At 41.7% G+C, this 14,254-nt stretch overlaps 1 protein-coding gene across 2 annotated transcripts in view; it reads left to right on the top strand.

Annotated features, from left to right (window-relative positions):
* Positions 1 to 13,913, top strand: part of LOC119170391 (sialin-like) — a 29,034-nt gene extending 15,121 nt beyond the window's left edge. The window contains exons 7-11 of one of the 2 annotated variants that reach the window (XR_012886642.1): positions 1,668 to 1,800; positions 2,587 to 2,742; positions 10,008 to 10,172; positions 10,682 to 10,767; positions 11,429 to 11,612. Coding sequence is in view for 1 of the 2 variants with exons in the window: in XM_037421537.2 (XP_037277434.2) it covers positions 1,668 to 1,800; positions 2,587 to 2,742; positions 10,682 to 10,767; positions 11,429 to 11,641 (588 nt within the window). In the remaining variant the exon portion in view is untranslated. Of the gene's footprint in view, positions 1 to 1,667; positions 1,801 to 2,586; positions 2,743 to 10,007; positions 10,173 to 10,681; positions 10,768 to 11,428 lie in introns of both variants that reach the window. The other variant, XM_037421537.2, reaches the window with a different exon arrangement.
* The last annotated feature ends 341 nt before the right edge of the window (positions 13,914 to 14,254 follow it).

The following is a 14,254-nucleotide window of genomic DNA, read 5'->3' as shown; positions in this document are numbered from 1 at the left end:
CCGCGCGCTTACCAATTTAAATCCAACTTCTTTCCGCACACTATAGAAAAATTGGAATATATTGCCTGTATGATCGGAATCATTGCCTTTAAAAGATTTCTTGAATAAATGTATTGATTCGCACTTTGCTTATATCAAGAGTTTTATTCTTGTTCGTTTGTCTTTTTTTCCCCTCTTACTCGTACTGCATTGCGTTTCTGTTTGTGTTCTGATGTAGAGAAAAGCATTCCTTCAATTGCCCGAATAGGGCTGCAGTATTCAGAAATAAATAAATAAATAAATACCAGGAACAGCAATTATTTCTGGGTGAGCAGTGGCTACTAATCTTCTACACATGGTGTGCCAAGATGGAAATGTGCCTGTGTATAATGGCTTGGAATATTTAGTTGAAGAAAACAATGGGGATGGAGGGGGGAGGGGAAGTAAGGCAAAGGGAATTAGGGCTGATGACTTGTGCCGGTATGCAAAAATGTGTGTAAAGCTAAGTTAGTGAAGCTGATTTTCAAAGAAATGCGCATGGAGAGCACCAAACTAGAGAGTTTTAATCATGCAAAAAAATGAAAAGCAGTAAAATAAGTAAATTTTACACCAACAATTGTGTCTTTGATGTAGCAAATCTATTCGACAGCTCCCTTTGGAACAATCATTCCTGATGGTTCTAGTGCATGTGACTTGTGGATGGAATATGGCTCCCTCTATATTATGTTTTGATGAACGAAAATTTACCTGCAGTATGTAAAATTTACGTTAGTCAAATTTGGGATCTGGCATGTTAAAGTGTTTTGCCGTGGCTTGGCTGCATCTGTGTGATATCCCTTTAATTTAAAATCCATTCTTTGCCATGTTTCACCAAGGCATTGCTTTTTGTGTGTTTGAACATTCTAGAATGGAAATGTTTTAAGCAGTGCACATAAAGTTGGGTTTAATTTCATGGACCTGATTGCCTGCTGTACCTTTAACTGTAATCTCACGCGGATGGTGTTTTCAGGTCTTGTGCCTAAAATTTAAACTACTTTGATGATATACATAGGCTACCTAGGCTTTAATCTTTGGGCTGGCTAAGATGTTTTCCGGCTTTCATTGTGGCAATACAGAAACCTTGATACTAAATAGATAGGTTTTCTAAAGTGTTTATCAGTTGATAGTGTTGTATAGCATATTTGTGGGGTACCATTTATGCTTGGGAGAACCTTGATGCTAGCAGCCATTTGTGCTGTGCATTATGCTCTTTTCTAGCTAATGCCGTCTTCTGTTCTGATTTACGTGCATTTTTGTTGGCCGTGCGACAGGTTTCGCTCGGTCAATTTCCTTTGTTTAAAGCACCTTTGGAAGAATTCAGTAGATATGTGCACAGTGGAAGCACTGTGAAGGAATACAACTGCTACCATGACCAAAACAATTCACTTATTGACACGTTGACATTTTCCCTGTTCATCGACTTTTGTCACTTCGACTAGCTCGGTCACAAAAGTCGATGCTCTAGAATGCATGTGTGAGACATTGCACTGATGTTGGCAACCAGTGCAGCAATCGTGAATTAGAGCGGGGTGGAGCCAGCTTTGTGGGTAATATATGGATGTACCAAAGCATGTGCCCACAGAGAAACACTTTGGAATGCAGCTGTCTTGTTATCTTAATTTATAAAAATGTGCACTCTTCTCTCACAGAATGGATTTCTTTCTGCTGTCCCATACATCCTTGGTGCCTTCCTGTGCTGCATTGCTAGCCTGGCGTCCGACCTCATTAGAAAACGTGGCAGCATGTCCATCTCGAACAACAGAAAGCTTTTCAACACCTTAGGTGCGTGTATTTTAGCCTGGCAGCTGCAAACATTTATCTCCTCATGACAACTTGAGGAATGAGAAAAACACCATCTGCGTTAAGCAAATGAATCGCTGCTCGATGGCAGATTTGAATTCTCCAAGTCAGTACAGTTGTTAACAAGCGCAGGCTTTGTCATTATTCTTAGACCTCGTAGTCCCTGCTTGTCTACACGAAGAGAATAATGAGTGCTCATTTCTTTGTTTAACACAACTTTAGTGATAGCCAGCAGATAATGAAGCCAAGGGACACGTAGGGGATGTTAATTGTGCTGTAGTAATTGTGATACTGGCATGAATAAATTAATGTCAACAAAAAGATAGCTTGCCACCGGCAGGAACCAAACCTGCATTATCATTCTGATTCCATGCGTGTTGAGATAGAACAGTTGCTTCACTCTTTTTACTCTATTAAATGATTACCTAATTAAGGATTGATTACTCATGCTAACAATCGCGCAATCAAATAATAGGGGCGTGTTACATGAGCCTGTACATATTTATGCTGTTCGAGTGTAAAGGTCGTATAGGAGCGCTGCTTCAATTTGGTGGCACTAGCTCAGCTTTGTTGACATGTTTTCTGAGCCATGATCTCAATTTTTCTGAGCTCTGAATCTGCCGCACTTTCCACGTATTTGCGCAAATAAAAGCATGTGTGTGAAATGCAGCTGTGGAGTGATTCACAGTGTGCGCTTTGTTTATTTGGCATTATCATTTTTGTTCATCGTTCATTAGCTGTGCTGCTCTGACGACTCTCCGACTGCAGGTGGGATGGTTCCCGGCCTCTTTTTGCTGCTGGTGCCCTTGGCTGGCTGCAATGGTTTTTGGAACATGGTGCTGCTTGCTGTGGCAGGTGGCTTTCATGAAATGGGACACAGTGGTTTTATGGCTGCTTTTGTTGACCTTGCGCCAGACTTCGCAGGTTGGCATTGAGTTTTAGCATGTTTAAATTACAACTTAATGGTGCTCCCATTTGCAGCATTTGAGTTTCTGTAAATGTACAGTGGAACTTCGATTATACGTACCCCTGTTTTGTGACGATCCGCATTTTATGATGAATAAGTTTGGACCCAGCAAGAACCCTATAGAAGTACCTAATGTGTTAAAAACCTTGGTTATACTGTGCAGTTTTATGGCGACCCTGCATCTTACGACGATTCAGATTCCGCCCGAAAGAAAAATTCACATTTACTCAAATCAAATGTTGACCACACATTCACGAGTGCAAAATGTAAACTTGCTTTCTCCTAGGTGGACGATTAGAAAAGTAGGGAGTGAGACAGGATTTCTTCTTAGAATGGAAAATTTACTGTCCTGGAAGTTCGTGCGCTTCTACATATGTCTTGATCACTCGCATACGTATCCAGCGTCGTTACCTATATAGTCCAGCTTTATCTACACAGAGTAGCTTCAGCTGACTTAAAAGCTGATATTTTAACTTTTTCGATCCGTGCAAACTTTTCCTGGCTGACATACAGCAGATCTCCTGCCTTTTTCGCACAGGCTTGCGCATGCTAAAGGGGGTGACGCAGCTGTTTTCACCGTGCAAAATTACTCTCACGAGACATTAACGTTCATAGTAACAGCGGGACATCACTAGTTGCACTCACAAGCCATCAAATTACAACGCGCACAGCTCAGCCGCGCACAAAGGCATTCTATACAAACTCGTGGTTCATCGCCATTATGTGACAGTAATGACAGTGTGTCTGACTCTTGTAACAGGAAGCTGTTGCCAACGCGGCTTTGGTTTCGTTTTAACATTCACGTTTTTAACATTCAAGTTTTTTAACATTCAAGTTTTAACATTCAAAATTCAAGTTCATTATTGCTACTTGGGCGCCCCCCCCCCCTCACGTTGTTTCATGCTCGTTCAAAACGGGTGGTTTACTTTCTGTTTCAGCATACGATGACAGTTTCTAACACGCGGGAGATTGTATCTTTTGCACTTTCCAGGTAATAGGGATGGGCCAACTAATTTGATCTCTGCTTCATCAGAGCTCGTGCGCTTTTACTTACGATGTGCGGCCATATTATCAATTTGTATTTGTTACGGAACATGGCGAGAACGGCAAAAACCCGCCGACAGTGTCCATATAATTGTTATCACCATAATATCGCAGTTTTTTACTGTAAAATAAGTGTTTTAGATTAGCTCTGCCTTCAGTCCCCCTTGTGTCTAATTTGCGCATTTATTTCCCGAATTTTCCTACGGAACCTTCATATAACCAAATCCTTTTTATAACGAATTTTCCCAGGAATCTATCAATTTCGTTATATTCAGGTTTAACAGTACTGCCATTAGCTGCCACTGGCAAGAATAATTAAATCTACTTTTCTTGCAGAAGCACAAGTCGTACCTTGGGCTTATTCAGGTGGTGTGTACTCATTTTTTTAGCAAGGCCCAGTGTCACTGCCTATAATCTTAGTTTTTTGATTATACGGTGCCAAAATTATAGGTAGCTTTGCGTGATCCCTTGAAAGTCGTATAATTGGTATTCGTATAATTGAAAGTCGTATAATTGGTAGTATGTTTAACCTTCTTTGCTCTGTCTGTGTGTGGTTGTGCTGCCGCTCCATCATGAAGCACAAACAACTTGTTCAAGTTTCAGTCTTGTAACGGTTAGAATCTTTTGTTAGTTTCATTATATTAGCCGTGCCGTGCGGACCTTCTGTAGATTTCCGTAGAGGAACACGCTTGTCCTTTTTTTGGCCTGGACTTGCATAGCAACAACTAAATGTAGCTGTCAGTCGCAGTAGACAGCAACTATCACATTGTCACACGTTCACTGAGACATTTGTCATATACCCCACCAGGCCATTGTGGGTTTTAACATGGCCTTGCCATATCTTGTAATCGGAGCAGTATTGTGCCTGAAAACACGCTCCCTGCTACAAGGTTAAGTGGGCTTGTCTGTTCTAGACCAGAACTTTCTTAAACAGTTTTGGTCTAGTACAGATGTTGCTGCTGGGGAAAACAGATGTTGGGGAAACATTCTCGTTCACATTGCAAGCAGTGCTGAAGGAACACGAGTTAAAGAATGCGTGAAGATGAGAACGGCCCGAATAAACTTTTTTGCGAGAAGTACAATAGTGCTCACATGTGTGAAAGCTTGTGGTGGAGAACCTGGCCAGCTTCTGCCAAACGTGGAGTTGATTTATTATTGAAGTGCTTACGACTATATCAGCCACTACTAGGTCATCAGGCAAATTCTGCTGTTGTCTATCCCACCAATATCTTCTTTGCCTTTAACCATTGAGCCCAAAGTGATGCTCGTTTGAGAACAGCCTGAATCTCCAGGTCAACTACAGTTAAACCCGCTTATAACGAACCCCCGTATAATGAATTCCTCGATATAGTGAATTTTTTCTATTCTCCGCCGTTGCTCCATAGAAGCACATTTTTTTTGCCCTCTATGTAACAATGTAACAGCACGAGACAACCTTGACATTACGAATTTTCTTCACGGACAATCTGGGAATTTCGCTCAGCATTTTGGTACGAGCATGCATCTTCCCCAACTGCCTCGCCGAAGACATGCGCGAAGTGGCAGCGGCGCGCACGGCACACCAGACAAGAGCGAGCACTCGTTCCTGCATGTGCGTGAGCGCGAGGCAGACAGGGGGGCCTGCACCCGACCAGCCGGCGTTGCCAGCATTCTCGCCACCGCGGGTGCGTTTTCGGGTGTGCCCCCCCACTCCAAACCAAAATAAAAAAAAAGTACTTTGGCGTGTTGGCCATGCCACGCTTTCCTATAAAAACATGCCGCGCGCACGTGCATCGTTTCACTGCGCGCGCATAATGTGGCCCCCGACTACCTTCAGCTTTGCTTCATGTACCAACACGTGCTTATCTTCCACGCATACGTTGCCCCACCAATGGAGGGGGAGGGGGGTAGATGCTAGTGCGCGCACGCTTATCCTTCGCTGGGGAGAATCGCGTGCCTTTGACTTTGACCGGAACGATTGCGTTTAGTTGCCGGGCGCTCGAAGACCACTTCGCTCACTGGACAGACTCCGTTTGTGAAAAAAGTGCGCTTTTCAAGCACAGCGAAGTAACAACTAGGGAAAGGTTGTTAGTTCGCTCTCGTCCTGTGTATGTGTTGTTTTCGTTCATCATTTGTGCGTGAGCATTGCGCTGCACATTTTGATCTGCTTGCTGTTCTCAGCGTTACATTCCAAGTTGTTGCTATCGCATTTATTGCTTTGCCCTTGCGGCGAAACTGTGACTTTTTTTCATTCCGGACAACCGTGGTGAAACTGTGACTTTTCTTTATTCTGGACAACTGTGTCATCACCACCAAGGGTATGTCGGATTAGGCGCTGATGAAAACTCTCGGAGACCACGGTGACGACGGATGTTCGGAGGCAGACTCGTCATGCGCTGCCGTCTTGCGCCACGAGTTCCTAAGCTGGTAAATTTGCAATTAGCCAATTAGTTCTGCCAACACGACGGCGTGTTGAATGCAATGCAATGAACGCGATAGCAAAAAAAAATTTAATGTAAGGCTGGCAGCCAACTCTTTTGGATCCGATATGGTGGAACTCTTTCAAAACGCTAGTGTGAGCAAATACGGCTGCTCCAAGGAGAAGTGCGCTTTTCACACAGTTCGTTTTTTTTGAAACTGCACTGATACTCGCTGAGATAGCAAAGGTGCCAGCGATTGAGACCGCCCTTAAAATTCAAGTTCATTATTGCTACTTAAACGATCCCCCCCCCCCCCCCCCCTCCTCCAGCGCTGTTTCTTGCTTGTTCAAGACGGGTGGTTTACTTTCTGTGTGAGCATTCGATGGCAGTTCTAACACGCGGGAGATATTATCTTATGCACTTTCCAGACAATAGGGATGGGCTGGGCCGACTCATTTGATCTTTGCTTCAGCAGCGCTCGTGCGCTTTTACCCGCTCGTGAAAGTTACGATGCACGTAGACATGTTATCAATTTGTACCTATTACGGAACATGGCGGCGATGGCAAAAACCTCCCGAGAGGTTCCATATAATTGCTAATGCAATAATAACGCAGTTTTTTTACTGTAAACCAAGTGTTTTAGGTTAGATCAGGTTTCAGTCCCGCTTTTGTTTAAATTGTGTGTTTATTTTTCGAATTTTCGTATCGAACCTGCATATAACGAAATACTCTTTATAATGAATTTTCCCAGAATTTATCAGTTTCGTTATATCCAGGTTTAACTGTACTATGGCACTGCAATCCAAACCATGGCTTCATGGTGCTTGCGTTACCATAGGCAGCTGCATCCTGCATCGAGTTATACACTTTACCTTCACAGGGCATTAGATAGCATGGCAAAGGGAAGCCAACGCGAATGTCCATAGCATTTATTTATACTGTAAAATCTGATTGCCATAATTCTGCATATTTTGTTACAGTGAAAGTTGTTATTTGATTACAACACTGTTTGCGTGCGTGCTGTAGTTCTCCGCTGCCGCCGGTGTCCGTGACCACTATGGCGAAAAATATTTAAAAAAAACTAGGTAAATAATAACAACATTAACACAATGGGATTCAAACTCGGATCCCCTGCGTGCCAGCCCAGTATTCTACCACAAAGCCACGCTGCTGCCTGGAACTCCGTCGCAAACTGTCCTGAGGCTGGCTTGATGTCGGAAAAGGAAGCTCGGCAATATGAGTAATAACGCGTTTTAGAACAGCAAAGGAACAACAAGGTGCCACACAATGCAAATTGAATATCGACTGGGTTATCGAATGCTCTAACCGATTTCAAAATCTTTAGGCGCAATGCTTGATTGTTGTCACTTCCAGCATTAAAAAAAATTTCACAAAATTTCTTCCAAGTGTGTAGTGGGTACCTTGCTTCTCCGAAGAATGATGAAGGATGGCATAGCGAATGCTTTCCTGCTACACAAAAATTGTGACTTATTGCGTAGTAGGCACCCTGCAAGTGGGCTTGTAGCAGTTACCTAAAGAGTGCATAGAAAAGGCTCTGAAAGGCCACTCTTCCTGCTTTCCTTGTGACTGTGCAGGCCTGGCATTTTTTTTTGCCTAATTCGTTTTTCTTTCTGCTCTCGGGCAGCGTTACTTCCAGCCATCCTCTTCATTTAGCATGATTTTGGCATGGTACGTTTTACTTACCGCTTCCCTATAAAAACATATCGAGATTCCACTGTATACTGGTAGTTGAATACGCACAAGTGATTCGCTGATTTGCTTTGCGTGGTGGCCTTCATTTGCTTGTTAACCTGACCAAGAATTGTTATTTTTGCTAGGGATCACTAATATTTAAAATACCTTTTCTTTCTTGTGTATGAAAGGATATGTGACAGAAATACAACAAGCATTTGACATTCATGCCTCTTGCTGTTTTCCCCATTGCTTTTTTCATGACTCTTACCACATTGCTCTGTTCTTTCTCATGTGTGACATCTGCAGGCATCTTGTCTTTCTGCTGGTGCTACCCTTCAGAGACTAACCTTCCTCTGACACAGACCCTGGCTCTCTACGTCACTCTGCTCTTACCCTTGCCTCACAAGTGGCAGAGTGCTTTGAAAAGCATAGAGTGGTATACCTACACAGTAACTGTCGTAGAAACTTATTTTAAAGTTTTTTTAGAGCCTCGTTAAAAAAGAGAAAAAAGACAGATGGCTTTGCTCCCCATGCAAAGATGGTGCCACTGCGTCTATTTTCAGCAGTGACATGTATGTAGCTTTCAGTATACGTACCCTTACAGTTTTTGGACCTAGCAGCCTTATATAGGATTGTAAAGAATGAGAACTTAACATGCATTACCGTACAGAAATTATGCAGGACTGGCATTTATGGGGTTTAATAAGTCCCGACATGCCAGTCCCGCGTGATTTGGCTCATCGTCTACAAAGCGCGACGAACCAAAACATGGACTAGGTTTTAACGACATATACTTTATCCAAAACAGAATGCTACTGCATGAAATAGGCTCTGCCAAGTAGTAGTAAAGTCAGGTGTTGTGTAAGGTTATACCACTCATTCCTTTTGACGTATCTGTATGCACCTGTGCCTTACCTGTTTCCAGTACTACATACTTAAAAATGTTGTCTCCTCTTGCACTTGTGCATCTGTATCCCCTCTTGTGTATTGAGAAGCCAGTTTTTCAGGAAAACTTACTTACCTGGTGGTTGAGGTTGTCACATTTTGAAGTGAATAATTTTGAAGGGCCAGATAAAGTTGAGCAATGTAAAAATAAAAAAGTAAGAAATGCTTCTTGTCTAGGGGGGCTATTTCAACTGCAACTGAAAAAGCTTTCCCAGCGTTAGAATCAGACGAGGGAAAAAATGGTTTGAATTCGCAAAGCATGGTGACTTTAGACAATACTATGGTTTTTTGAAGGTTTCTAACGTGCCCCTCTTTATATTCACTCAAATGGGTTATGTAAAAAAAAAAAAGAAGGTGAAACTTGGATAGGGCTGCAAAAGAGTGCTGTGGTCTGTTTACTATAGCGGTGAGCTCATCACATAACTCCTATAGCGACACTTGTCAGCTTTTACATTGCTTGAGCATAGAAATTATTCAACAGCCTCCTTATGAACCTTGAAGGGACCCTGCAACACGTTTTAAGCATGGTCAGAAAACTCGGCCGATCGGGAGTCGTGGCTCCCGAGTACATGCGTGCCATATAGCGCAGAACGTGGCCTGGGATGCACAATAAAGTGTCAAAGTCAGCTGAAAATCGCTTTCTCTTCTCTTGACAAATGACGCTACAGGCTCAAAATCACTACATCCCAGGCTTAGTATCAGCCATTGGCTGATTTGAGCATGGTGCACTCTGTCATCACTGGGTTCATCACGATAGGCTGCAGCTTGTCCACGTGTGCTGCGCGATCGCACTAAAGAGCAGCGCACTCACAGAAAGCAAAAACAAAAGGGAGAGAAAGAGAAAGGGCTCAAGGTAACGAGGTCTGCGTGATGCATTCTCTTCCCCTGTGCCATCCCTCCCTGCTTATCTTCCAGCTCTTTCGCCGAGACGAAAGAAGAAAGAATGCTGATTACAGCGTGCGACAAATCTTTGTGACTCTGCTCGTACTGAAAGAATTCTGAAATTTTCTGCGACGGTGAATTTGTGAGGCAATAGGCTTGTTTAGGGAATCTATTCCTTGGCTATTTAGAGAAGTGTTGCAGGGCCCCTTTTACTTTTGAACTCCTCACATATCACAGAAATTGCCCATTTCTTCCAGATTGCACTAATGCTCGACCAGCAAATTGCTCAGGAACACATAAGCTAGTGAATTTCACTTGTGCGGGAATACGAAGCTGAATGATTACAAGATTGACATCTTCCATTGCAAGGAATAAGGGGTGCAAAAGAACGCGCTTTCTAATGGCTGCTTTTTTCTGGAGAGGTAAATATGCTGTTCTCGCTGCTTCAAATGCCTAGTATTTGCTTTTGGGCTTCTTGCATGCCTCTATTTTCACAGCTTTTCATCACCACTTAATCTATCTCTTGCGTGTTACTGCTATTCTGTAGATTTTGTTTGTTTTGTTATTTAATAATTGATTTGGACTATTCTATGCACTAACTGCATGACAGATAAGACGCGTGTATCTCAAAACATGTGTTTGTATGCACCAACGTAAAAAAGGTAATGGCACAAACACTTTTTTTTTTCATTATGCATAGGTTCAGCTCTTGATGCACTAAAGAGGCTCCTTGATGCTGCATTTTAGTGAGATCGCAGAAATGGCCACGTTTATGTTTCTAATGAGCATTCTAAATACTATATTGGGCATTACACCCTGTACTATGATAGTATGCATGCTCTCCATATTGGGAAGACCTTTATTAGAATGTGAGTACTTAGGAACACTGTAGCAGTGTAAGAAAAATAAAACTGCTGTCTACCTCCACTAGGTACCCTTCTGGGAATATCCAATGTCATCGCCAGCATTCCAGGAATCGCCTTACCAGCCATGCTCGGTGAACTGCTCAAAGAACAGGTATACAGCCATTGTTGCACATTTTTTGGGGTGCGTAGAACTTGGTTTAATTCTTAACAGTTCTTATCAAGCAATGCTGGCATGCTGGCATATCTTTTAACTGTGCAGTTGACTCGCGACAATTTAAACCCTAATAATTTGTGCTTTGAGTTAATTCAAACAAAGTTCAAACTCTTGATTGTGCGCACATGCGCTCGACCAAAATTTATTGGCGGAGCGCATGTGCCACTGCTTTTTTACGCCTGTTGAGAAGGCCTTCATAGTTTTGTGGCAATCCAGAGAGCATTAGGATGATGCCGGGAAGGCTCTCAGCAAAATATAGCTTGCAGTTATGCATCGTGGGACGCATTCGCTTCTTCCACGCAGACAGTGAAACCTCTTTATAACAAGCATGCTTTCGACAGCAGTTCTTGTCTTTTATATGAGATGTCTCTTATAAGCAGGGTGCCTCGTATCAATTTCATTATCAACCCATATATTACTGTAGGCGTGCAGGTGTCCCTTATACCCATTTTTCTCTTATATCAGTGTCTCTTATAAGGAGGTTCGACTGTACTATCAGTCACACCCTTTGGTTTCACAGATTCTGGCAAAAAGTATAGTGGATCGTAATGATGTTGTTGCTCATAGCTCATTATTCATTTGTTTCTTCTGGTTTCAGAGTCCCCTTGAGGCGTGGGCTTTGTTTTACTACATAGGAAGTGCAATAGGCATCATCACAGCCCTGGAGTTTATCTTGCTTGGTTCAGCGGAACTTCAGAGCTGGGGAGTCGACAACAAGTTCAAGGTTATTGCCAAATACGGCACTTCTCAAGGTTGCCAGCTTGGAGCTGAACAGATAGAAGATGCTAACCACTTGCCTCCTGCAAGCTAGTGCTTGTAGCTGTTTTCACCGCAGGAGGTGCTTTTTTTTTAAACACTTGTTATTGTGTTATGTATGTGTGTACCACATCTACCATTAATTTGGGAAGCACGCCAGTAATGGTCATACAATAGGATGGCAATGCAGTCACCTGACATTTGAACCACTGTTTTTCATGTTAGACTTGAATTATGTGTTCTAAAGTGCCCAGTAGATGAAATGTGGTAGCGCGAACACATGGCCTTTGGTTCATTCAGAAGCTGATGTCAATTTAATGGGCTGCTAAACATTTTGACTACAATGATGTGAATATTTTGCATGCCCTAACCCTGTGTAATCGCATCCACTACATCTCAACATCAAAGATAGTGTGATGTAATGAATTATTGAACTGAATTCAAGTTAAAAGATGCATGGAGCTTGATATACATGAATACCGGTGCCGCAATGTATGTAACCACCTGTGGATAAACGAGCGACTTGAGTGGGTTTAATGCCGTCACCTTGTTGCTCTGTTGTGGTTGATCGGCTGACAGTTATCGAAGATCATTTTTATCTAAAAGTTGTTTGCCTGTTAGCGTGTTTTAGCTGACAGCTAGAATTTTTTGTATGGTGACTCATCACGACCACTGTTTGAGCTTAATTACTTGCACTACATATATTTGCATATTTGCAGCTATTGTGCAGCTTTTTAAAATTTATTTTTACGGCACAAACTGTGATATGCTTGCAGGCCAACGGGAACAAAAGGCATTATAATGTAGCTGTACCTTCATCAAGTCTCCTCTTCCATACTGGGCTGACAGCATGGAAGGGGAGACTTGATGGAATAGCATTTGTAATAGCATTTATAGGAATAGCTTTTGTAATCACATCAATTTGCTTTATGATGCATCGCATTTCTTTACCGCTGTGTGGCCGTCATTCTGCGTGACAGATATTGAGGTCTCCCCATGCGTGCTGAGCTTTCTGCTTGCAGCAGTTCTTGTTTCCTAAATTATAACTGTGGAGCTTAGGAGAGCATTAGCTTGATGAAAGTTGAGTAAGAGAGTCACCTTCGCACTGCAGTGGAAAGTGGCCTTTAATTGAAATGTGCCATATGGAGCCCCCTTCTGCTCCAAATATCGAGATGATCTCACCCTTATTTCACCTTCTCTTTTTTATTTTCAAGCTTTTCGTTCGTGGTGAGGTGAGCGAAACATTTCCATAGCTCCCATTCCGTGATGCTTCTTTTAAAAATGATGCCACGCTGTGATGCTAATGATGATGATAAAAAATATAAATATGAAAAAGAAGAAGTAAGAAACTGCGAGCTATTTGATCTCGCTACAGTATTCTTGATGTTGCTACATCTTTTTCTTCACTGCTGTGTCATAGACTGTGAATAATGTACAGTTTGCATATTGTCTTTCTTCATATATTCATGAACCTGCTGTGCTTCTTCCAGCCTGGTGATGTGTTTGTTTTGTTTGTGTTTAACATGAGCTCGAAGCCACTTCAGAAGCATGTGCGAGGAGTTGAATCTTACTTTGTAAGAATAGTATTTTTTCTTGTATTGTATAATGTGCTTGTTTGGTCACTCCAAGTTCCACTGGTAGAGAAGTGATACTTAATATAACTGGTGCCTTTCCCTTCTTATGACTGAAATTTGTGCAGCCTAAATAGAATGAGTAGAGACAAGGTTACTTAAACAAGCAAACGAACAAACAAAACATGTGCAATAGTTTGTTGTTTGCTTCCATGATTCTTTATAAGTAATTAAAATTGAAAAATGAAGCTCTGCATGGAATTTAGTGCAAGTCTTGTATGATGGTTGAAAAGAATTTAGATCATGAAAACAATTTAAGTAATGAAATTCTACGCAAACTACACTATGACCCGTTGTTAAATAACTGTACTGCTGTGTTGTTTACGAGCTCAATTTCTAATTCACCCTACATAATCTACACTACATATTTATATGCAGTTGTTGATAATGGTAGCACTGCCACAGCCAACATTAAACCTGTTGTAAGTCATATTTATACAAATATTCAGTTAAGTTTTTACCTCAAAGCAACATATTTGTTGCGTGTACATGCAGATGTATTATTTTTTAAAATGTATGATAAATTGAAGTGTCAAATGAAAGTTTGAGAGCCAGATGTTGAATTGTAACACATTTTAATAATGCCCACTTTTATTTGGCAGCTGTTATACTGTGTGGTATTGAAATGAGGCGGCTATATAACTTTTTTACATAATTGCTGATACTTATTGCAATAAAGTTTTGAAGAGTTGTTAAGGTGTGTTTTCAGATATTTGTGTTTCAATTGTCTAAACACTAATCGTGATTACACGTAGCAGGCTTGTGTGAGCAAACGTAAAACTTCAGATTTTGCAATTATTGCTTTTTCACAGGCTAGATAGACAGCTTGAAATCAAAACCAGGAGTGTTCACATATGCACAAAGGTATCTAGCCGCTATGTGCACGTTACCGTACATATGCATGTATTCCAATCTGTAGTTGTGAATACACTGGTAAAATAGTTAGTATTCCCACTTTGGATTTTTTCCATGTGAATGTCTTCAATTGAAGGCTTAATTATTCCCTTTGCTTGACCCTTAAATTCCCAAGCCTTAGT

The sequence above is a fragment of the Rhipicephalus microplus genome, chromosome 2 (genome assembly GCF_043290135.1).
Source record: "Rhipicephalus microplus isolate Deutch F79 chromosome 2, USDA_Rmic, whole genome shotgun sequence".
NCBI lineage: Eukaryota > Metazoa > Arthropoda > Arachnida > Ixodida > Ixodidae > Rhipicephalus > Rhipicephalus microplus.
Note: the sequence above shows the minus strand (reverse complement) of the source record. Positions and strands in the feature narration are given on the sequence as shown.